Raw genomic sequence first — 22,963 nt, 5'->3', positions numbered from 1 at the left:
AACAACTGCTTCCTGCAAAATGCTGCCTGCATTATTTTTTCCTCTCCTGTGTGTCTGCTTCTCACAGGGTAGTCTCTGCTTCTTGATGTGGCAGCAGGAGAGTAGATTACCTCTGACTTTTGGAAGAGGGGTACAATTTGCAGATTGAGACTGACCTGGAATGCTTGCTGTTGACACTTTCAAAGGTCCTTGTGACTACTTTTGCCTGGTGTTTCACTATGGCTGTTTCAAGCTCACTGACACACAAGTACAGACGAATGATTAATTAAAGTAGTTTCTTTATTTACCTATTTTTAATCACCAAAGAAGGAATTGAAGTTCAACCAGGGAAATTATTTATTGACAAAATTTTATTGATAAAATAATTTATCAAAAACTAATGCACAAATTAAAAATCTCTGATAAAAGAAAATTGTATCAACCAAGGTAGTAAAACGTCTGTGGGTAAGGAAGGATTTTCCAGTTAGGATTGACTACAATAAGCAACATCAGTAAAACTGAGAATTTTACATCTTCAAATGAAACTAGGTGGTAATATTGGAACTCACAAGAAAGGCTACTCTAAGACAAATTCAGGAGATGGGTGGGTAACTCCATCTCCTGCCCAGACTTAATCACTCTGATACCTGTTCCAACATCTTAATTTGCTTCCCAGATTGAATCTCTCTATTCTTCCTTTGCAGCTACCATGACCTACAGATCATCTTGTTTCTTAAGTGTGCTGTTGTTTCAGCAACAGCTTTCCTCCCTGACTTGGGCCTGCTCTTTGCTGGATCCTTTGGCTTGGTGCCTCTGACTTTGGGTGGCTGGTGCTCTGAGTCTTTCTGGCTCTCTTCTCATAGCAAATGGTGATTTGTGAACTATAGTAGATGACATTGCTTTAAAATTTTCAACTTTATCTTAGCTGTTGAAATAAAATTGTAACGTTATAGTCTTAGGGATTTTGCAGTTCACTGAATAGCTCTATTTGGTCAGCTAATCTGATACACAGTAAGGAGGATGTAAGAATACTTTGACAACTAGATCAACACTGAATGAATATTATTCCTGTAATCCTCTTTCCTTGCTCCAGGAACTTAAGGAATGGATTATGATGGATATTTTCTGTTAGGTTTATGACTGTATTCTAGAGTGCTGGGGCTGCCAATTCTATAAAATCATTTGTACAAAATAATTTTTCTACTCATTTGGAGAACTTTTTAAATGCTATCCCTGAGGTACATGCTTATATGTTCTCACTTTGGGGGAAGTTGATAGATTTTAAGAAGAAAATCTTTTGCTTAAAGGATTTATGGGTACCAGTGACTCCACGAGAGATTAAGTTTCTACATAGGACTGAAATGGAGTCAGGGTTTCAACCTGGGATGGATTAGGATAGATCCAATGAGACTGGACTCAAATTAGATCAGCCAATCCAGAATCCATATTGAATTACCAGAAATGGAAAGTCTAGGGCTTAGAGATGTAGGTGGATTGAAAAATGGGTGGCGTTCCTCCCTGTTCTACTGGTGTGTATGTGTGTGTATGTGTGTGTGTGTGTGTGTGTGTGTGTGTGTGTGTGAGAGAGAGAGAGAGAGAGAGAGAGAGAGAGAGAGAGTAAGGGAGACATGAGGCTTGTAGGCAGGAACACATTTCATCACAGGTCTGTTGGACAAACAGGGAGTAGACAAATTAAAACTAGTATAGCAGGAGCCAGGTTGACACAGTATAAAATGCTAAAAGAAGAAACATGTCACCAAAATCTTGCTTTAAATGAGTATCTAGGAATTTCCCTTCCCACTCAGGTAGACAGGGCTAGCTTGTGTTCTATCTAATTGGGTCAATGTCTCCTTTGAAAAATCCTCTCGCTCTCTTTTGGGAGGCACATGCTTCACTGGAGTGACTGGTGATTCCTTTGGCAGTGAGAGCCCAGGTGAATCACTGAGTCACAGAAGTCTGATTAGTTTCCTGAGGTCTTAGTGATAACCTTCTATCAAGAAGGCTGGCTGGTGGCCAAGTCTAGTGGTGTGATAATGGTGGAAGGTCTACATAGCAGTAGGGCCACAGCTTTGCTCCTCTTACTCTACTCTTGTAATTCCATGAGGCATCAGAACGCCCCTGCTTAAAAACCAGATATCCAGGGGAGCATGACTTTTTTCTTCTTGGTACCATTCCCCTGCACAAGGTAGGAGGTGGGCAAATTATGGTGTTATATTAGGGAGGATGAAGAACCCATAGAAATGGTGTGATTACAAAATAACAGTTTATGAAGTGCTTTCACACACAATTTCACTTGATTCTCACAACAACCCTGTGAGGTAGGTACATTAAATGTTTTTATTTTTATTTTGCAAAGACAAACACGAAATATCAGAGAGTTAAAGTAATTTTCCCACAATCGTAATAAGTGCCATGTCTCAAATTTGAATCTAGGTCTTCTGACTTTCACAGCCTGACTTTTACCTAGGAGCTATAACATAAGAGTTAGAAGTTTGATGACAACGTGGGGAGGATACTCAATAAATGAACACCTAATTGGTTAAAAGTCAGGTGGTTTAGAAAAACATTAATAACCAGAACCCACTGGACTGCCACTTGCAGGGAGTCCTGAACCTCTGCTTGTTGGCTTTATTCTTGTATGTGGGTTTGACACATTAGAGATCACCTGGAAATCAGCCTAGACTCCCTGTGTGGCTAGAAGCAGAGATGAGGGGCCTCTCAGGGCAACTGGTACACTGCTTTAGCACTCATCAGGCTGTTGAATTGTCTGGCTTCCCACTGGAATGTGAAGTTCTTAGGGTAAGGACTATGATTTATTCATTGTATTCCCAGAAATTAATACAGTGCTTGGTGCATAATAGGTCCTCAATAAAAATTGATTGAGTTCACAAGGGGTTGGTATATTTCATATGGTGTTTCTCTATTTTATTTGTAAGAGATTACTTGCATGGAATAGGTACCATAGATGAATGTGGGCATGAGAACAGGGAAAACTGAGTCATCTTGGTGGTGGATAGCATTCACAGGCACTGAAATTCCTGGGTATAATAACATTATCCATGTGATCTTTGTTTGCAATGACAAATCTACTAGTTATGGATTCAAACTGGAGGCTGTATTAGCCAAGGATGCAAAATATATGCATTTGATGATCACTGGAGTAAAAACAATACTCCTTGGCACTGAGGAAATTAGACAATTTTGGTCAATATAACAATAACATTGTGTTAGTGATATGGAGAGAAATCTATGACAAAATTCTCCAAAAATGATGAAAGACAACCACAATTGATTCAGTAAGAGTTGGAAGAGGGCTTTGTCTTTTTCCAGTTAAGTTTTGCCAAGGCACATTCTCCTTGGTCCTCCACAACTCCCTGGATCTTCTGATGAGAAGTCCCAAGACCTTGAGTTGAGATTGTGATGAATCTTGAACAGATAGAAGCTGAAGACAAACCTTCTGTGGTACAAACTTGGATCTCAGTATGAGTTCACTTGACTAGGACACATAGGCAAAAAATCTACCGCACAGAAGCATTCTTCTTAGGCCAATGGGCTGGCACCGGCAAGACCAATGCATGACCAGTGGCTGAAAGTGGCAGTCTTGTTGCTATCTTGTATGAATGAAGTATAGCAAGGATTTCTAGGTGTCACAACTTGGTGAGTAGAGCTTCCTTGGACTGAAGAAGAGGTTTTAATTTAGGAGATAGTACATCAGCTCACCAGTTTTGGCTACTCAGGATCGAAAAGGTCCTGAAATCAAGAGGCAGGAAAAAGATCTGCAGATCTGGGGCTGATAGAGGTTATGGGTCATCTAGAGGTCCTCCCAGTTGGGCTGATTGGTGCAGGCCATGGCTGGAAGATGTCGTTCTCCAGGTATTGCTGCCAAGTTTCAAACATGGTTTTAAAGGCCACACATTTCTTCTTTCAGGTATTGTAGTTTCATTCTGCAGGGATGAAGCCTGTGAGAAAACAAAGCAGAGCTTGTGTCAGGTTGAATTTAGTCAAGGTTTGGCTTTCTGTGGTGCTGTCCTTACTTATAAGGCCTTAGCTTCACCTTCAATGTCTTCTGTAAACAAGGAGAAGCATGATGACAATTGTTTCAAATCTCCCACTTAGGGCTTCATAGGTGTTTTAGACCCTACGCAGCTATCAGAAAGTAGAGTTTGTTGGCTGCTGGTTCACTGGAACCTGTTTGAAGAGGACCTGGGAGTTTGGCCAGGTTGGGAATAGGATACATTCATAACTTAAACTGGGTAAGGTCTTTTCACCAGAAAATAAAATCAGTATTGCCCTCACATGGAGAGTCAACAGAGTGTTTTACCAATGCTGTTTTTCACACACAGTTACACGTGAAATCGTAGAACTGTTTCCTTAGGTCTTGACTCTCTGATCTTTGACCTCACATGAGATTTAAAACATCAATAATTAATAATAGACATACAAGTCTCACCAAGGTTGTAATCAATCAAATTTGATATTGTTAAATGCATTTTAGCTTTATTCATTTAAATATATGCTTTTAAGTAAGGAACTTCCCTCTTTCTTGAAACCTAAGGGGTAGACCTTATATTTAGGCCATTAAATAATAGAAACATAAAACCTTAGATCTGTGGTATGAATCTTGGACATGGGCAAAAATCTTGAGTCTTAACTTTGGCAAGCATAGGAAGGGATCAATGTAATCCTTACCTCTGTGTCTTTTCTAGGACTTGTGCCTAAATTTCATGTTTATTAAAATCTTTGCTAATGTTATAGAACTTAGAGAAGACTGAATGCTTCTAATAGTGTTAGTGACTGATAGCACTTACAAATTGATTGAGTTTAATACTCAGTTATTTTAGCAATGCAAATGACTTAACTGAGCTAAATGTAGAAATCAGCTCTACAGGCCTTAGGTGACATCAGCATTTCCCAGTGAGCTCTGTGAACACTCATTCCAAAAACTAGATTTTGGAAAAACACTGAGTTTGGTCTTTAAGTAAATTTGGGAAGTACTAAATAATAGCTACATCTCTCAAAGACAAATTATATAAATTTCAAAGACTCTGAGAAGTCCTGTATTAAGTAATCTTATTTAACTAGATATTCAGCATATCTTCAAAACTTCAACATGAAGTTAAGTTTTTTCATACCCCCAATCCTGGAGTTAAGTTTTTAAGTAATATTCATTAGCTACATTGAGCAAATTTTGGGAATTCTTTTTTTTTAGGGGGTGGAATTCTTGACTCGCAAATAATGCATAGAAATACTCGTATAAAATTTTTATATATTTTCTCCATTAAAAATAAATGAGTTGAGGAAATTACTAGTTATGAAAATAAGAAGCGTGCTGCAATAAGAAGTGAACTCTGCCCTTAAGAGGCTCATAATTTGGTTGGAAGAGACTCCTATCACTCATATATATATATGTATATGCATATATATTGTTAAAATTAATGAGGTGAATTTGATCTTCACTAATTTCCTCTTCTCAAGTATTAAATAAAATAATGCAGGTTAATAGATTACAGTCACTGCAGAGAGAAAGGCCAAACATTGGAATAATGAGTGAAGAAATCATGGAAGAGATAGGACTTGTTTTGGGGGGTGGCTAGGATTTTGAAAGTTTAAAGACATTTTTAACTGAGGAAAAGACTACACAAACCTGTGGGTCCTACACTTCTCAGAGGTAGGAAACAGGGTAGAAAATAATACTCTGGTATATTGCAATCATTTGGTGTTAGTAAACCTGGTGGCCTTCACATTCAATGTCAGAATGTTACAAAAGTATAGTTCTCTGTCATTCGTCCTATACTTCTACTAGAGTTCTTCTTACCTGATTTATTATAACGAGTTGTTTAATTTTCTGTTGTCTGGGGGTCTCGTTGATGGCAGGGATAGTGGTTTATTTATTGTCATATACTTGAAAATTATTATCCATAGCATCAGGTCCATGGTAGACCCTGAATAAATACTTGTGGACCATGGGAAAACCATGGAAAAAAGTTAAGGGAGAAATTAGTCTACACCAAAATAGATTTTTGTATCAGAAAATAATGTGTAGGTTAAGTAGAATTAGACTGTGTAGGTGCTTGGCAACCTGACTGAAGTGGAGAAAAGATGAAATCAGTGAAGATTTTTAATAGAAGTAGACAAAATTTTTGAAAGCCCTAATTATGAAAAATCAAACTGGAAGTGATAAAGGTTGGAATTGAATAATGAAAAAATCAGGGAACCAATTGAAATTATTGTTCAAGCAATCTCATCTTCAGGAGTACACATGCTGAGTAGGCTTATATTAAATGATCAAGGAGAAGAATGGGTAAAAAGTTACTTCAATATTCATAGCTAGAATTTTTTAAATCATTATTATGGGTTGTATCTGGCTTGTTTTAGCGTCTCATTTAATCTCATCTGTTCACTACAATTCTAGGAGATGGTAATCTTTATAAATTTCATTTCACTGATACGGAAACAAGTTCTAGGTTTAGAAATTTGTTCCATGTCACATTGCTAGGATGTGGTGGTGGGATTGGAATCAGGCTGGTGGAGTGGCTCAAGTTGTAGAGCACCTGCCTAGCAAGTGTGAGGCCCTGTGTTCAAATCCCAGTACCATAAAAAAAAAACCCAAAAGCCCAGAGCTATGTTCTCAGTCCAATTAACCTTGAGATGCAGAAAATGCTTATTCTTTTGACAGATAGAAACACTGGAAGAAGAGATCATTTTTTGATGTGATTTTTGAGAGGATTATGAAATATATCATTGGAGAAAGGGAGTTATCTCTCCAATAGCTGGAGTTTGGTTTAAGAAATGATTAGTTCTTCAAATGATCTAATAACGAATCACTTAAAACCTAGCCACAGCAGTCATGTGTGGGAGGCCTTGTCTCTGTGAGGACAGGATGCCAGAGGAAGCCAGAAATGCCTATTAAAGCACACCCAAGACTGAACCCTGAGGTTACTACTCAAAGTCAGGTGCTACCTGCTGAGAGTACTATAGCAGTTAGGGTGTCACTGTAAAGGAGAGTGACCTCAGGGCTTATAAAATCTGCAAGCTGAACTATTTGCTCTTTAGGATTCTGAGGGCCACACAAGGGCTGTAATATTCTTCTTTACCCTCTAGCTGATTAAAGACAGAGTTCTTGAACAGCTAGGAAACAACACAGGCAACCCATGGAATTGGATACAATATGAAAGTAAGATGATTATTGTAGGGCTTTTGTGTGTGTGTGTGTGTGTGTGTGTGGTACTGGGATTGAACTCAGGGCCCTGCTTGCTAAGCAAGTGCTCTACCATTTAAGCCACTCTCCAAGTCCTTTTTCTTTTTTAGTTTTTTTTTTCAGATAGGGACTCTTGCTTTTGCCTAAATGACCTTGGACAGAGATCCTCCTACCTCTTCATCCTGAGTAGCTTGGATTACAGATGCAACCACTATGCCTAGCTTTAGTTTTGTCTTTAATCTTTAAAAAAGTCTTCTGTCTGTCTGCATTTACAATTTTCAGTGGTTTAAATGCTAATCAGAAAAATGTGTGCAAAAATATGTGACCACATAAAATCGTACAATACATGTGTGTGGTATACTTGAAGTAGAGCTAGGTTTGAAGGAAGATAAAACTTGGATTGGACTTTTGACTTTCAGAATTTTTCTTGGTTTTCTTCATTGTTTTTATTTCTCTTTCTCTTAAGACAGGCTTTGGGATAGTCCACTATAGAAGCAATGGTGAAATGGTATAGTTTTATTTTGATATTATTACTCTGCCACAGTATTAAAGTTGAATGTGATAGCTCCCAAACTCTAAATTGTTTGAAATTATTAATGATTTTATGCTTAAGAAAAATGGAAACAGACCAAAGCAGGGGAACCCCCTGTAATATTTCAAGGCTGCAAAATTCCACAGCATATAAACAGCACATTGAATGCTGAATGCTGTGTTTCATTGTATTCTGCTTGCGAATGAAGCACTCTGTCTGTTCAGGCAAGGTCATTGAAGCAGTGCTTGGCACAGTTGACAAAGTAAACCTGACACATTCACCTACATGTGACTATGACCTTTAGTGTAGCTTTTTTTTTTCATGAAGTTTAGTTTTAATATCGAATACCAATTAACAAAAGCAGTATATGGGAGTTATGATGTTATAATGCAGTGTGCCAGCAGTCAATGGAGATAAAAGTAATATTATCACTGCAAAGCAAAAAATTTGGAAGTCTAAGGTAACTGAACAGTAAATAAATATAGTATATATGTCTACATGCATTATATATACTACTATTAAATTGTTCTGTTAGAAAATCAATATTAGAACATTAGCTCATGGCTTTCTATGAATTGGAAAAAACTTGATCCTACTGTCTGTGATAATCATTGTCCTTTTTTCTATTTTTCTTTTTTTGAGACAGGGTCTTGCCTTGTAGCACAGGGTAGCCTCCAACTCATGATCCTTCTGCCTCTGCTCCCGAGTACTAAAATAATTGGTGTGTACCAGCACTTCTGGCTCTATCGTAATCATTCTTGGTAACAAAAACTTAAACTGAAGTTCTAAATGTGCCCCTTACACAATGTTTCTAAATCTTATTTAAAAAATAATTCCATTTGATCACTTGCTCTCTGCAAGTTCAGTTATTCCCATTCAGTATTAATTTATTAACCTTCAAACCACCACAACCAAGGCCATTCCCCTGCAGGAGAACTACAGTAGGAGAAGACTTGACATCACACTTTCTGTCTGTCTCCAGAAAATATTTGCAGACAACCAACACTATGATCCCAGTAGGATAATAAAATTTGTCAGAAGGGATTTATCCATATGAATATGCTTTTAAAGAGCATAAAGTCAGAATTTGAGGGTATTTCTTTCGAAGACATAATTAGCATAGACTCAGGAAACATTTCTCTTATTCCTTCAGTTATTTGGACCATTTACATTAAAATTATATTTCTATTTGTCATACAGAATCTAAATGGTTGCAGTTTTAAACATGAGTTTTGTTTTGAACTATATTAAACATGCACAAGACATTCCAAGAAAATTTCACATGCTTTGTAAGTACAGAAGGTGTAATATAAATAGTGCAGTAAAGATGTTAAAGCAATGCACAATTAGATTTTTATGTAAAGACTATAAATTAGTTAAATGAAGACTAGTTTGTTTACTTGAGACTTAGATTGCTTGTGTCTTTAAATGTTTTAATTGTTCTAATTTTCTTTTTAGTCTGTTTGGAGTAATAATGATCCTTCATGAAATTTTCCTTTTTATTAATGTGCAAGGCACATCACACACACCCGCACACACACACTCACACTCACACTCACAGAGTCAAAGTCAATAGCAGTGGCTGGTTTATGTCAGGGCTGGTTTTGACGCCCCTCTCCCAGAATAAGATAAATGTAAGTGATGAAGAGCTCCTGGGGTTGGCTGAACTCATTTTGTATTCAGCACTCCGCCTGGCCCCTTTCTCATCTCTTTCTCTCTCTCTTTGTATGTTCAAGCCTACTTGAGTTTCTTTTTTCTTTTGTAGAACTTGGTTCTTTTGATGTGTTTCAGGGCACGCCCTGCAGCAAAAGAACTTCCCAGGAATCGGAAACATAAGCACACAGGTCTGAGACACCACTGTACATTAGCCAGTGAGTTTTGAGCCCAGAAGTGGGGTGTTTTTTCTCCCCTCAAAACATCAAGACACTTAGGAGGGGGCAAATGTGCAATCTATTCTACATCCATGAGTTTAAAGGGACTGGGTTGAAACTAGGGTAGTAATTTAACCTGAGATATGTCTATATGCATTTATGTATTTGCTAGTTTAGCCACATTTTTGCTATAATTCTAAATTGTTTTACTGCTGTTCTAATGTCAATATATCTGGGTTTTCTGCAGTATGGGGATCCTGAGCTATCTTCGTTCTCATCCTTACTTTCCATTAAAAAGTGATGTGCAAAAGAGCAGTGCTTTAACTCTTTATTTGTCTATAAAGTTGGAAGTGAGCTGATGTAAGTATAAAAGCTAGATAGAAGGCACTATCTATATTATTGAGAGGAGGGCTAGGTAGAAGGAGGGGTTAATTATTTTATGCTCAACATCAGTATTTCTACTTTTAGAAATTAAAAAAATTTAATAAAGTAGTGTTATATTTTAATTTAAAATGTCTCTGTTTACTCACAGATCATACTTTACGTGACAAATCTTTCAGGACTATGTTATTGAATTAGAACTTGGAACTGAAAATAAAAAAATAAGTGCAGTTTAAGTTATACACACAGAAATGCATTCATCCCAAAACATTCAAATTGAAAGTATAATTTAAATAGGAGTTAAATTTAATTTTGCCCAGGTCTCTAAAAGAAGTCTTTTTGTTTTTAAAAACCAAAGTAATTGAAAAAGGAAACTTAAATAGAAATTTGTTAACTATTTGTTTGACCTTAGAAAACCACTTTTTATGAATTAGATGTATTGTTTACTTTTGTCTAAATAATTGAATTCACTCATATATGTATATGTATAAGCAATCTTGCAGAAAAATTGTTACTAGCTGAATAATCAATCTGGGAAGAAGTTCAAATGTTGACCAGTATGCAATTGATTATTTTCAACTACATTTGATTCAGGTTTTGAAGCTTTGAGCACTAATTGTATGCCTGTGTAATGACATTACTATTAACTTCTAGGAAAATAATTAGAGATTGTTAAGTTAATTCAACATTTTCCAACTTATTTTATGCTTAGGTAACAAATCAAACAGCTGTTGCCCAATTTGTTTTAACTTTGATATTCATATCCTCAACTTAAAAGAGAAAGAAAATGATTCAAGTATTCAAATATTGGTAAAATATACATTTTAAAAAGAATATGGAAAGATTATTTTAACAGACTAGTAATAATTATAAAACAACCTTTATGACTACAGTGCGTCCCAAGTTCCTTCAAGGTACTGCTGAGTTACTATTTATGAATATTAGTGCAAATATCTATAAATAACATGAAAACTTTCCCTGACATAGTAAAAGTTGAGAATTCACAAACCTTATTAAATGTTATCTGAAAACTATAGTAGAGAATATTTTATTTAAATAAAACCCAAATCTCTAATAAAATAAAAAGACACAAGAGTGGAGAGAGGTGCTTTCATCTCTCTGCTACATCATAAACAAATCCTGCTTTCTTTCCTCAGTGTTGCATGACATTTCTAGAATCAGAAGTTTCCAAACTGTTTGAGTCTAGATTTGGTAAGACAGGTGCATGTCAGACAGTGGGACACTGTTCCACTTTACGTCAGTGGCTGACCACAAAGGGTAATTCTCCCCTCCTCATTTGTAAATATCAGTAAAAGCCATGGTTCTGGGGGAGCAGTGCACAGGGCCTCCCAGTTTACACAGGATTTGCAGGGCATGCTGGTTGTGGAATCAGATATTTTAACTGTGCTAAGAAGTTTGTCTTGAGAGAGTGACAAATGTTTTCCTCTTCTTCCTTCTTTTCTGCTGAGGTGTTATCTTTGTCCTATAAAATTGCATAGGTATTTGGCATGTCACCTACTCTTCATACTAACCCAGGAAACACAGGTGTTTCTATTTTTAAAAATATGTTAAATTCAAGAGAAATTCAGCCTTTTGAAATGGAGTGATGAGTTTCAGATCTAGTCATCATTTATTTAACTGGAGACTAAAATAAGATTTCCTCAGTGTTTTACTAAAAATTGTTATAGCCACATTTAGAGAAACCACTTGGAAAAACAGACACCTATGAATTTATTAAAATATTTTTCTTTTAAAACCAAAACAGAAGATGACAGTTAGTTTAGAAATTAGTTGAATGAGTTCAATTGGGTTTTGAGAGAAACTTAAAAAGTCAAATGGTATACTTGAGATACCATCCAACTAAATAATACAGACTGGTTACTCTTTTGATCAAATTTTTCAGATAAACACATAGTCTTTATTTCACTATGACTAGAATTACAAAATAATTCAATTATTTAAAACTTTAGTTATTGGTTAGCTTTCAAAAGTTTTATTTGTATTTATTTTTAAAAGTCACTTGGCTCAATCTATTATTTTCTATTCTTCTTGTCTTTATTCCATGTCTCTGCCCCCAGATATATCCATGTGACTATAATCTAAAGATTTTTATAGAGTAACAATGGCTGGTGTTCTATACAGTTTCCTTTTGAGCTCATGACCATGTCTTAGGTTCTGTCAGGATCATCTATTCCAAATCTCTCGTTTTATAAAGGAAGGAGACTTTGTGATTTTAAACTCAAATTTGGAAACTAGATGGCCCTCAGTAAAGATGTGTTGACTGAAAGAATCGATATGAAGTTACATAAATAAACACAATCGTAGTATTAAGTTCATGGCATTGTGATGACTTGCTTATAAGAAATAGTTTTAAACACCATTTCACAACTATCGTAATACTATGAGACAGGAATTGTTAACAGCTCCTACTAATTGGAGAAATATGGCTGGGGAGCTTCGACTTGGTTTGCACAAGAGTGGAGAATTACAGAGTTCATGTCCTGTATCCTGAGCATCAGTGAGGAATCACTGAGCCATAGGACCTATCTCTGCTTTTCTCTCTCTCTTGCGTTTTCCTCTTCTTGGATGTGAAAGGCAGGAACTACTGTGATTTATCTTCGCAAGTCTGGCATGCCTCCATAATAAGAATACTCAACAAACGGTTGCTGCATGATTTACATCCAGGGCTTCATCTTCCTGAGCCAGCTCTTTCTGCAACACTATGCTGCTCCATTCTGAGAGTGGGAAGTGGCAATTTAAAAGGTGGCAAAAAGTGCTCGGTGTGGTGGTACATTTCATAATCCTAGCACTTGGGAGGTTGGGGCAAGGGGATTACGAGTTTGAGGTTAGCTTGGGCTATATAATGAGATCCTGTTTCAAAAAAAAAAATCTAACCCCCCAAACCAAACCAAACCAAACCGAAACAAAAAGAAACAAAGAGAACAAGGAACCTTTAGAAGTGTTGGATATCTCCGTTACCTTGATTGTGATGATGGTATCATAGATATTTACATACAATGAAACTCACCAAATTGTACAGCAAGTATGTACTTGTCTTGGTATACCAATTCTACCTCAATAAAAACAAATGAGTAGAAGAGGGTAGTGAAAGACTGAAATCTCTAAGATACAGGAATGATTCCCACTTTTGACACCAACTTACTTCTATGTCATATGTTTCTTTAGCAACTTCCTAAGCCACCTGGTACCTGTGTGCTTCACGTTACATGCATAATGTACAGTCTGCAGGCTCACACATGGACTTAAACTTGACTGAGAAATTCATTTGCCAGTGTTACTGAGGTTCTCCTTCACCTTTCCCACACATGTCCACCCACCAAGTCTGTGCCAGGTTCCTGGAGTTTTAAGCACAGCCATGGGTGTAGAAGGGTCCTCTGGACATGGGTCCACAATGGTTTTAAATGAGATGCTCATTGTTCCAGGCTGAGAGGGGATTCCCTTTAAAGTTTAATTGCTTTGTTGCTCCTGGTCATGTTTTGGAAATGGGATTATTTGGAAAGACTGGGTCCCACACTACAGAGCCTCACTCTGAGTTCCTGTGACCTCTTCTTGGTCATTCTTCACTAAAAAGCCAGCCCACCGACTTCTTCCTACCATTTTTGTGCTGGGGAATATTATTTTCCCTCTTCCTGCTTAATGCTCTCAAAGTAGCCTTCTGGCATTTCTGCCTCTCCAGCTCTCCTAATACTATCTCTTTGGCAACTTTAAGTTTTTACCAAAGATAGAGAAGTTACCTGATGTTCTGCTTTCCATCCTGCCAGAGACACAAAAGACCTCAGCTCTGCACTTGCAGTAAAGACAGAGAGGAAATGCAGAAAGTAGAATATAAATTGATATTTTAAAATTGTCCCATCACAGATGCTTTTTGTGAAAATGAGCAAGAGGTTTTGATACTAGTCACAACCATGATGAAATTATAATTGTTAGTTTGTTAGGGACCAATTCTGATCTCTCCAAGGTGAACCCATGTGTGTCATCCAAGGGTAGATATGTTGGAAGCTCGATCTTCAAGGTCAAGCATGATGGATTTATGGTTATTTATTTAATTTAAATAAACAGCAAACTCAACTTTAAATTGTAGAAGTGTTAAGAGGTAGTGAGATTGTTAAGGGGTGGGGTGTGGTTAGGTCAATGGGGGTCCTTCCCTCAGAAGAGATTAATGTAATTCTTGTGGAATCCCAGTTAGTTCTCTAGAGAAGAACTGTGATAAAAGCACAAGACCGGTCCCTCCCTGGCGTCTGCTTCCTGTTTCACCAAGCCATTTCTTCTCTTACAAATGCTATCAACATGATGCCGTCCACAAGACATGATGCAGACAAGAAACCCTCTCCAGAGCCAGAACTAAGCTTTTTGGACTTTTGGCCTCCAAAATGATAAGCTAAGTAAACTTCTTTTCTTTATAAGTTACCAACCCTTACGTATTTTGTTGTAGCAATGGAAAACAAACAATATCATAGTAATTCATTGCATTTGAGGAGGAAAATCCTGTTTAACAGTGCGTTCCCATAAATGGCTCATTCAGTGTTCCATTTGTCGCAGATCTGGTATTATCACTCCAGACGGGGCTTTTCTGACCATTCTAAGTAGGTGCCTTCCTTCCTTGTCTTCTACTTTATTTCCTTCATGATTATTTCACTATCTTTTTAGCTTCTGTGATAGGCAGAATTCTAAAAATGCTCTTCCAAATTCCCACACTGGTGAACAAGTTCTATATAACACTTTTCCTTTGAGTGTAGTCACCATCATGAATATCACTCTTGAAATTAGTCACAAGTCAACTGCAAGTCAGATTATCTAGGTTGCCCTGACCTATTCAGGTGAATTAATAAAAGGAACTGGGCTGTTTCAGAAACCTTGGATGATCATATAGAAGTGGTCACATAGAAAAGGAATGGTGTGTAAAAAAACCAGCAAGATAACAAAGGTGTCTGTCCCAGTATTCTAAGTAACAGAATCCTTACAATGACCATGTGGATCTGGAGAGGATCTTGGGCTCCAGAAAGAAATGGAGCTCAAGCAACACTTCACTTAAATCCCCATGGGATCCTGAGTAGGGAATCCACTGGGTCCCTTCTCTCGCCTCCCAACTCGTTCTTCTATCAGCTCAATTACGTCGTTGCCTCAAGTTAAGTTTATAAAGTCAAGAGGAAGACCTGCTTCCCTCTTCCTGCATCAAGACTCTTACCATATACTTACTCCTGTGTAATCCATACCAGTTCTATATCTCAAGGTCAGTAGTATTTACAGATGCCAAGAAAGAGCCCATACTTATTTGGTTATAAGAGTGGTAATAAAAATAAAAATATTACATGAAAGAAATGTAACACAAATTTAAATAGAAAAAATTTTTTAGCAAGCATTAAATATTGAAATATCACAACATGATAGATTCGTGGTTATTTATTTGATTTAAGTAAGTAGCAAAGTCAAGTTTAAATTGTAGGAGTGTGTCCTTTAGGGAAATGTATACATACTTTTAGCTTTCAGTTTATGCCTTCTGTGTCTTATAATTTCTCAAGGCTGGAAATTTGTCATTGAAGTGGAAATTCCATGATTTGTATATGGCTCTTTTTTATAAGTATAACATATATGTTATACAATATATAATCTTTCCCTTTGTGATACTTCTGCAAATGTTTTAGCTTTCTTGTTATTTCCCCAGCTTTTTTCTTAAATTTTTCTTCTTGGTTTTGCATTTTCCCCACCTGTTATAATCATGGTGCTATAGACCCTGGTAATGTTGTATTATGAAAAGAAAAACGTTATTTTTTACAGTGCTGTTCAAAATACCTACAATTAAATACATCCAAACTGGGACACTGCTCATTCTTAGATATTTCTATTTCTTTATGCTCAAAGTACTTTCTTATATGCAAAATAGGTTGCTGATATTTTAAAGTCAATATAGAACTTAGGTATCACTTCAGATCTACTGGGCCATTCAAGTTTGTTTTTTCAAGTAAATGAGGTTGTGATAATGAGTTCTCCATAGGACAACTTCAAGATGATAAATTGAAGACAGGAAAATTGTGAGGTCCTCTTGGCTTAACCTCAGTTTTCTCCTCTTCAGACTTTCTCCTGACTCTTCCAGAATACCATGGTAGAACAACAGATGCAAGGAATAGTAGGAGACGAGGGGGATGGGGAAAAAAATAAAAGAAGAAACTGGCCAGGCACGAATTATTCTTGAGAGGACCGATGTTACTTCATGTGAGCTGCCTTAAGTAAGACAAAGCAAAAAATATATCTGTGACTTGGTAAACTCTGCCAAAGTGCGGCCTAAATAAGAAACTGAGTTTGCAGACAGCAGATTTAAGAATTGCTCTCAGATTGACTTTGAAGAAAGCCAGCGACACGACCCCCATCCTCGGCATAAATAAACTCCAAGCAGACTCATTTGCCATAAAGGGTGAGATGTGAGATACCCTGGCGCCTGGGTCTCTGCCGCTCCACGGCTCCTTTCCCCAAGTCGTTCTGGTGGGTTTTTGTGTCCCAAAGTTGTCCCTATGCAAACAACAGGTTGAATATTGTAGGTGTGGGTTATTAAAGTGTCCCTGGGACAATGGCAGTCTGTGTCCCATTTGTAACGCTTGGATTCATCTTTGGAAAGTGCACACAAAATGTGACATGATGTTGGCTTCCAACATTATTCAGTCTGCATAGCAGCAAATCCTGCCCTGTCTCCCTGGAAATAAAACTCCACAGACGTATCCCTGCCATCTAAAAGGAACCTATCATTTGTGCTCTGGTTAGGGACACCCTCATAGGATTGCTGTTAAGAATTTGATTTTATAGTTTGGAGAAGCACTTAATGATGAAAACAAATTATATTCTATTGTCTCATTTGCAGTCTCCCTAAAGAAAGTCTGAAATCAGGTAAATCCTATTACTTTTTTTCCTGCAGAGAAATGAGAAATTTTTTTCTTTTTAAGAGAATTCCATGTTAGTTTGGGATTATGACCCAGAACCAGTGAACTGAATAAAAGCAAGATTCTTGTCTTTTCCCTTAGTGTTTTCCTTTTGACTTATAGGATCTTGAGGCGGCACTAAGACTGGATAAGAAAAGCACACTCAGAAGAGAGGCACCTATCGTATTTTCTCTCCATTTTCTTTTAACCCTGAAGCTGTGAGGCTCAGCTTTTCCTTTTCTTTTGATGTCTCTTATTCACAGAAGTATTAAGTAGTGTAATGGAATTTGGGAAGATATCTTTCAAATCACTTACTTTTAAGTGCATCTCAATATTATCAGAAGACACTGAAAACTAGGATAATAAAAAGAGTGAGAAAACATGTACATTATTGACACTCAGTAAAAGGAATTCCCATAGAGCCAAGTTAGACAACATTATCTTTTATTTAAGATCAGCTCCACACACAGGAGGAATTGGAAGTTGCTCATCAAAATGGAATTAAGCAACCAAAAAAAAAAATAGAGTCAAGATATTGTTCTGGAATAATCATTTTTAAAGTGTGTCATATATCAGTGTTTTTGTATTCGTTTTTACACTCCAGTTGTTCCAAGTGTTATTTTTATTTATCTATTTATTTTCTCATAGGGAAGAAGTATATCAACAAAGCAGACCAGGAATGGCCTTCCTGGCATTCTATAGTGTGCACATAACTTCTGTATGTAGGCCCCAAATATCAGAACAAGTGGAATGGTCCAGAATACCTGTTCATTCTATTTGGTGCCTTTTAACAAGTAAGCTTCATAAATTTTAAATTATGGAAGGAATCTAGGGTTAAAATGCTGCTTTTATTTGTTCAGCACAGTGAAAATCAATGTAAGGTTTTGTTTAGAAAACAAACTAGGTTTCAATGAAAACATATGTGAAAAAATGGCTACAGAGTTGGTTAAAATGCACCTGCCTTGCTTTACAATTTGTCTACAAGAGGTGAAGCAGTCTATGAAGTCTGGAGCCCAGGGCTTTGAGGGATCTACCAGGAGCAGGAGAGGCGGCAGTGGACAGAGGAACAGGTGCTACCCTAACCAAGTGCTCATAAAAGAGGAGGAATCTGTCTTTCCTCCCCTGGGCTGGGACTGAAGCTGAGCCATGGGTCACAAATGCCTCTGTTTTGGAGACCTAAATTTGCACATGACGTCTTTCTGAAGTCTTCCTCCTTAGGCTGTATTTTTCACCTGTCCACTTTGACCTGATGTTCCAATAGCTCCATTCATTTATGCTACCTTGACATTCATGTTATTTAGGATTAATCATGGGCTAAGTTTATACAACATGAGTGCTGTCCTGGGTGGACCAAAGACGAAAGCAATAGTAGATGGGGAAGAAAATGGCTGGTTTATAACCAATAAACTAATTTTTCACTTTGAATTGTAATTCAATTCAAACCCAGACTTTTAAGAAGAAACTGGCTTAATAATACCAACAGAAGACAAAGTAAGCAGGAATGTGTCACCAGGCAAGAACTGTAATATCTTCAGGGGAAACAAGCACGGTCAACAAAAGCACTGAGAGGATTTTTACTTTTGCTGACAAAGTTTTTTTTTTTAATCTAAAGATTTGGGTGCTGAGGTGGGGCCAGTGGGAGTATTTATGAGTTTATGTAGAAATTATGGATAACAAATACAGAATAATGGAAATAAATAGTGGAAAATAATACAGAAAAAACATACCTGCTTCTCTTCATTGTTACTTTCATCAAGCAACCAGGACACAGAGCCCCACCACCTACTCAGTCCCTTGCTAAGTACAGTGTAAATCCCCTGGACAAACACGTTTCGATTACATGCTTGTATAGAAACAAACCTCCAAGCAATTTAAAGGATTTTTTTTTTTTTTACTCATATGTGCATACAAGGCTTGGGTCATTTCTCCCCCCTGCCCCCACCCCCTCCCTTACCACCCACTCCGCCCCCTCCCTCTCCCCCCCATCCCCTCAATACCCAGCAGAAACTATTTTGCCCTTAAAGGACTTTAAAAGTTAGATTATCTATCGCTAAAGAGAATAGTAAAACGTGCTTAAAATAAATTTTCAACAGACAGCTTGAGTGTCCACAAAACGCTATTAGAGAACACAGGATTTAAAGTTAAAATTTCAACAAATGGTACCATAGCGCCACCAGCTGGCTGAACAAAAGACAGCAGGGAGTCAGAATAAAACAGAAGAGGATATAAGTTAATGTTTTTCTTGGAGAAAGAAAAAGAAGGGTCTCTCTAAGTGGGCCCATGTCTTTCTTACTGTTTTAGCTAATGTCGAATGTCTATGGTGCCAGGAACTGGCTCTATCTCTTTTTCTATTTTAATTTGAAAAATGAGCACAATTTTAGTGGGTAAAACTTTAATAAAGTTTCTATAAAGTTAGCCATAATTCTCCTTTTCCCTCCCTCCCTCTCTTCCTTCCTTCCTTCGTTCTTTCTTTCCTTCCTTCCAATTCTTACATTATATTAAATAGAACTGTCATTATAACACTATTTTGAGCCTACTGTCAACAAGAAATTACATTAAGTATTTTACATCTGTAAAGACATTAAATACTGTCAGCAGTACCAGTACCATCAAGACTATTTCCATGTTATAGATCAGGAAAATGAAACTCAGAGACATTCAGTAACTTGCCTACTGTAACCCAGCCAACAAATGGAAAATTTGAATCCTGACTTTTACACTCCATGTTCTCTTTTATTTTTTGGCCATATCGAGATTTGAACTCATGGCTTCACACCAAATAGGTAGGTGCTCTACCACTCAAGCCACACCCCACCAGCTCTTTTTTGGCTCTGGTTATTTTAGAGATAGGATTTCACTTTTTGCCCAGGCCGGCCTGGACCTCGGTTCTCCTAATTTAGGCTTCCTGCCATAGCTGGGATGACAGGCACTCCAGCCTGTCTACCTATTGGTTGAGATTGGGTCACGTGAACTTTTTGTCCAGGCTGGCATCAAACCATGATCCTCATGATCTCAGCTGTCCAAGAAGCTAGGAAGGATTGCAGGCATGAGCCACCTGTGGCCAGTTTAGATTTCATGTTCTTGATGAACTTAGTTTATTTCCTCAAGACGTTAGTAGTTTAAATAAAAATTTAAATGTATTCCCTTTCATATCATTGTTTTCTTTTTGCTTATTCATTGACGAATTTAATGTAAACTATTACATTCAAAAATTATATTAAAATTATTTCATTAATTTTGTGGTTAAATAAGAATTTTGGCTGGCTGACCTAAGAAGCAGTTGTCTCCCTTATCCCGCTGAATGGCATCCTGTGTTTAAAATGAATGTCTTAGAAATGAACTGGAAATGAACTTTTTGCAAATTGGGGCTGTTTTTATTTTACTTTATTTTCTATTTTAGAATCTTAGTAGTTGCTGTAAGTAATTATATTTCATTATTCATGTTCATTTTATTGTAGTCTGCTCTAAAGAGTAATTAAAGGAAGCCACTGTATTTTAATTCTACGCAGAATAACTGTTCAGATATTTATTTTTGTTAAAATGTTTGGAATTTTCTAAAATTCTCTCTAGAAGTTCATATACTTCTTAAATTCATACTGTTTAAATTTTAGGGAGCCCGAATATTTTAATTTTATATAACAGCTTCCAAAAATACTCAAATGGATCATTATTTTGAAAGTTCAAAAACATGCAATATAGGAATAGAAAAATATGGGACCACATGGGATATTTGACTATAATTTCAGTCAATGTTTTTTGAAGAAAGAAATTGAAAATTGTGATGCTGAAAAGTAAGAATGTACTTTTTTGTGCTCTATGCTGTATTGGAGGATCTATTTTGATCAAGATGTGTTGGGGTTAATGGCTAAGTCACCTTTGGTATGCTAGGTAATGAAAGTGTTAGCTCAATTTCAGGCTAACTAGTCTACCAATTGACATGACAATGGGAATGCTAGCAATTGCTTTCTTTGAAAAAAATCTAATTACTAGCTTGGAAATGATGTTTAATATTTTTAATTATTTATAGATATATGATATTAATAACACTTGTACTTTTTTCCCATTAAATTTGATAGTAGTTAATTTACATGAAATTAAAACTGCAAATATTTAGCATCGTAATTAAAATCACTGGTATGGTTAGTTATTGAGAATTTGATCTAGAGTGATTAGGCTACCTATGTAGAGATTGTGTTTGTGGACTCTTTTTTTTTGCCAGTCTTTTTTTTTTGCCAGTCTCCATGCACTTTAGCTATTGCTTTGGGGTTGAGAGGGATGTGACGAAAAACCAGATTGTGAGGAGAACAACGTTCCTTCTCTGTCTCTCAAGGACACAAATACAGAACGGTGTGAAGACAGCTTTTGTCTTCCTATGTCAAGGAGAACTAAAGTCCGGCTCCTGGGTAGGCGTGTTGTTGCTACGCAGCACCACCAAGAGAGGGCGCATATGAGCATTTTTCCACAGAACAGTGGCAAAAGTACTTTTGGATTCCTGTCTGGTATGTGCTACCCTGTCTATAAGTACAAAGACGTTGACTAAGTGGCGCAGTTAAGATTTTCTTATAAGAAGATTTTTAGATGAAATTAAGCTGTGATGTCGTTATTCTGCCCAATAGGATGCCATTAAATTACATATTCTTGAATATCTCTCAGATCATTTAATTTGGTTACTGGACATTTCATTGCCCCTTAAGTAACTTTCCAACTCCTCCATTGCCTCCATCTCCTCCATCATCTCCTCCTCCTCCTCCTTCCTTATCAGTACTAGGATTTGAACTCAGGACTTTGCACTTGCTAGGTAGGTGCTCAACCATTTAAGCTACACTTCTGGCCCTTTTGCTTTAGGCTGTTTTTCAGCCTGTCTTCCTGAACTGTGATCTTCTTGCCTATGCCTCCTGCATAGCTGCAATTAAAGATGTGTCTTACTGTACCTGACTTGCTAACTTTTTGCCTAGTCTGGCCTCAAACCTCTATCCTCCAAATTTCTTTCTTCTGAGCAGTTAGGATTAACTTTTCATGTTCTTATCCTGAGACTGTTACTACTTTTTCTTAGATTTACTAATTATAATTGGCAAATAAAAATGATGTCTCTTATAGGCCGTACATTGTGATTATGACTTTTGATATGTGTATGCATTGGGAAATGATTAAAGTAAGCTAACTAACAAATTATTCACTTCATGCACTTCTTGTTTTGTGTGGGGCACTGGAGCAGTCTTGTGAAAGAACTTATTATGTTCTTATCCAATTCTCAATATTTTGCTTAAACTCTAGTTTTACATTTTCAACGTCCTGCTGAGTGTATTCACCTGGATATTTAATTTTCATTTCAAATATGATGTTTCTAGAGTCAAATGTCATCTTTCATTAAATATTCAAAATCTCTTCCCTGACTCTATGTTCCTCTAGACATCTTACCTTGAATCTCTCCTATGGGGTTTGAGTCTTGCCTTTCTACAGTTTAGCCAGCGTTTGTAAATACATGCCTGCCTTTCCTCTTGAACTTGGACTTACCAGAATGGACCTTGTTAATCGGTTATGATATTCAAAAATTTAGCAGATGATATTTAATAACCTTCATATACAGACACAGTTTTTGATACCAAAGAAGGAATAATGAACAAAAATGAAAAGCCTGCCCTCGTCACATACATTATAGTAGAAGAGGAAGAGAATAACATATTGTAAATTATACAGTATGTTAGAAGGTGACGAGTTTAGAACTGAGTATGCTAGGGGAGACAGCACCTGGGGAAAGGGTTTCAGCTTCAAGCAGGCTGGGTAGAGCATATCTGACACCTTGGGTTTTGACCTTATGATTCTTTTAAATTCTATGCTTCAAACAGAGCTTTTTCATCTTTGGTCTCAGCAATCATCAAATTCGGTTTTCTACTGATGTGCTTTTCTTTTCATTTCTGTTTCTATCGGTCTTATTTAGCTTATGTCTTTACGTTTAGATCATTGCAAAGGCTCCTAATTTCACTCTATGCCTCTCTGGCAGTCAGGTCAGATGCTTATCAAGTCTGTTTTGATGTGACCATGTGACAAACCAATAGAATATGGGAGGAAATTA

General features: G+C 36.9%; 1 protein-coding gene across 1 annotated transcript in view; it reads right to left on the bottom strand.

The window, feature by feature from the left end:
* Positions 1-261: 261 nt before the first annotated feature.
* Grid2 (glutamate ionotropic receptor delta type subunit 2) overlaps positions 262-22,963 on the bottom strand; it is a 1,442,266-nt gene continuing 1,419,564 nt past the window's right edge. Inside the window, exon 16 of the mRNA XM_074041373.1 lies at positions 262-3,938. Coding sequence (XP_073897474.1) covers positions 3,780-3,938 — 159 coding nt within the window. The 3' untranslated portion in view covers positions 262-3,779. The remainder of the gene's footprint in view (positions 3,939-22,963) is intronic.

This window comes from Castor canadensis, chromosome 9 (genome assembly GCF_047511655.1).
Source record: "Castor canadensis chromosome 9, mCasCan1.hap1v2, whole genome shotgun sequence".
Classification (NCBI taxonomy): Eukaryota; Metazoa; Chordata; class Mammalia; order Rodentia; family Castoridae; genus Castor; species Castor canadensis.
This window is presented reverse-complemented; position numbering and strand designations above follow the sequence as displayed.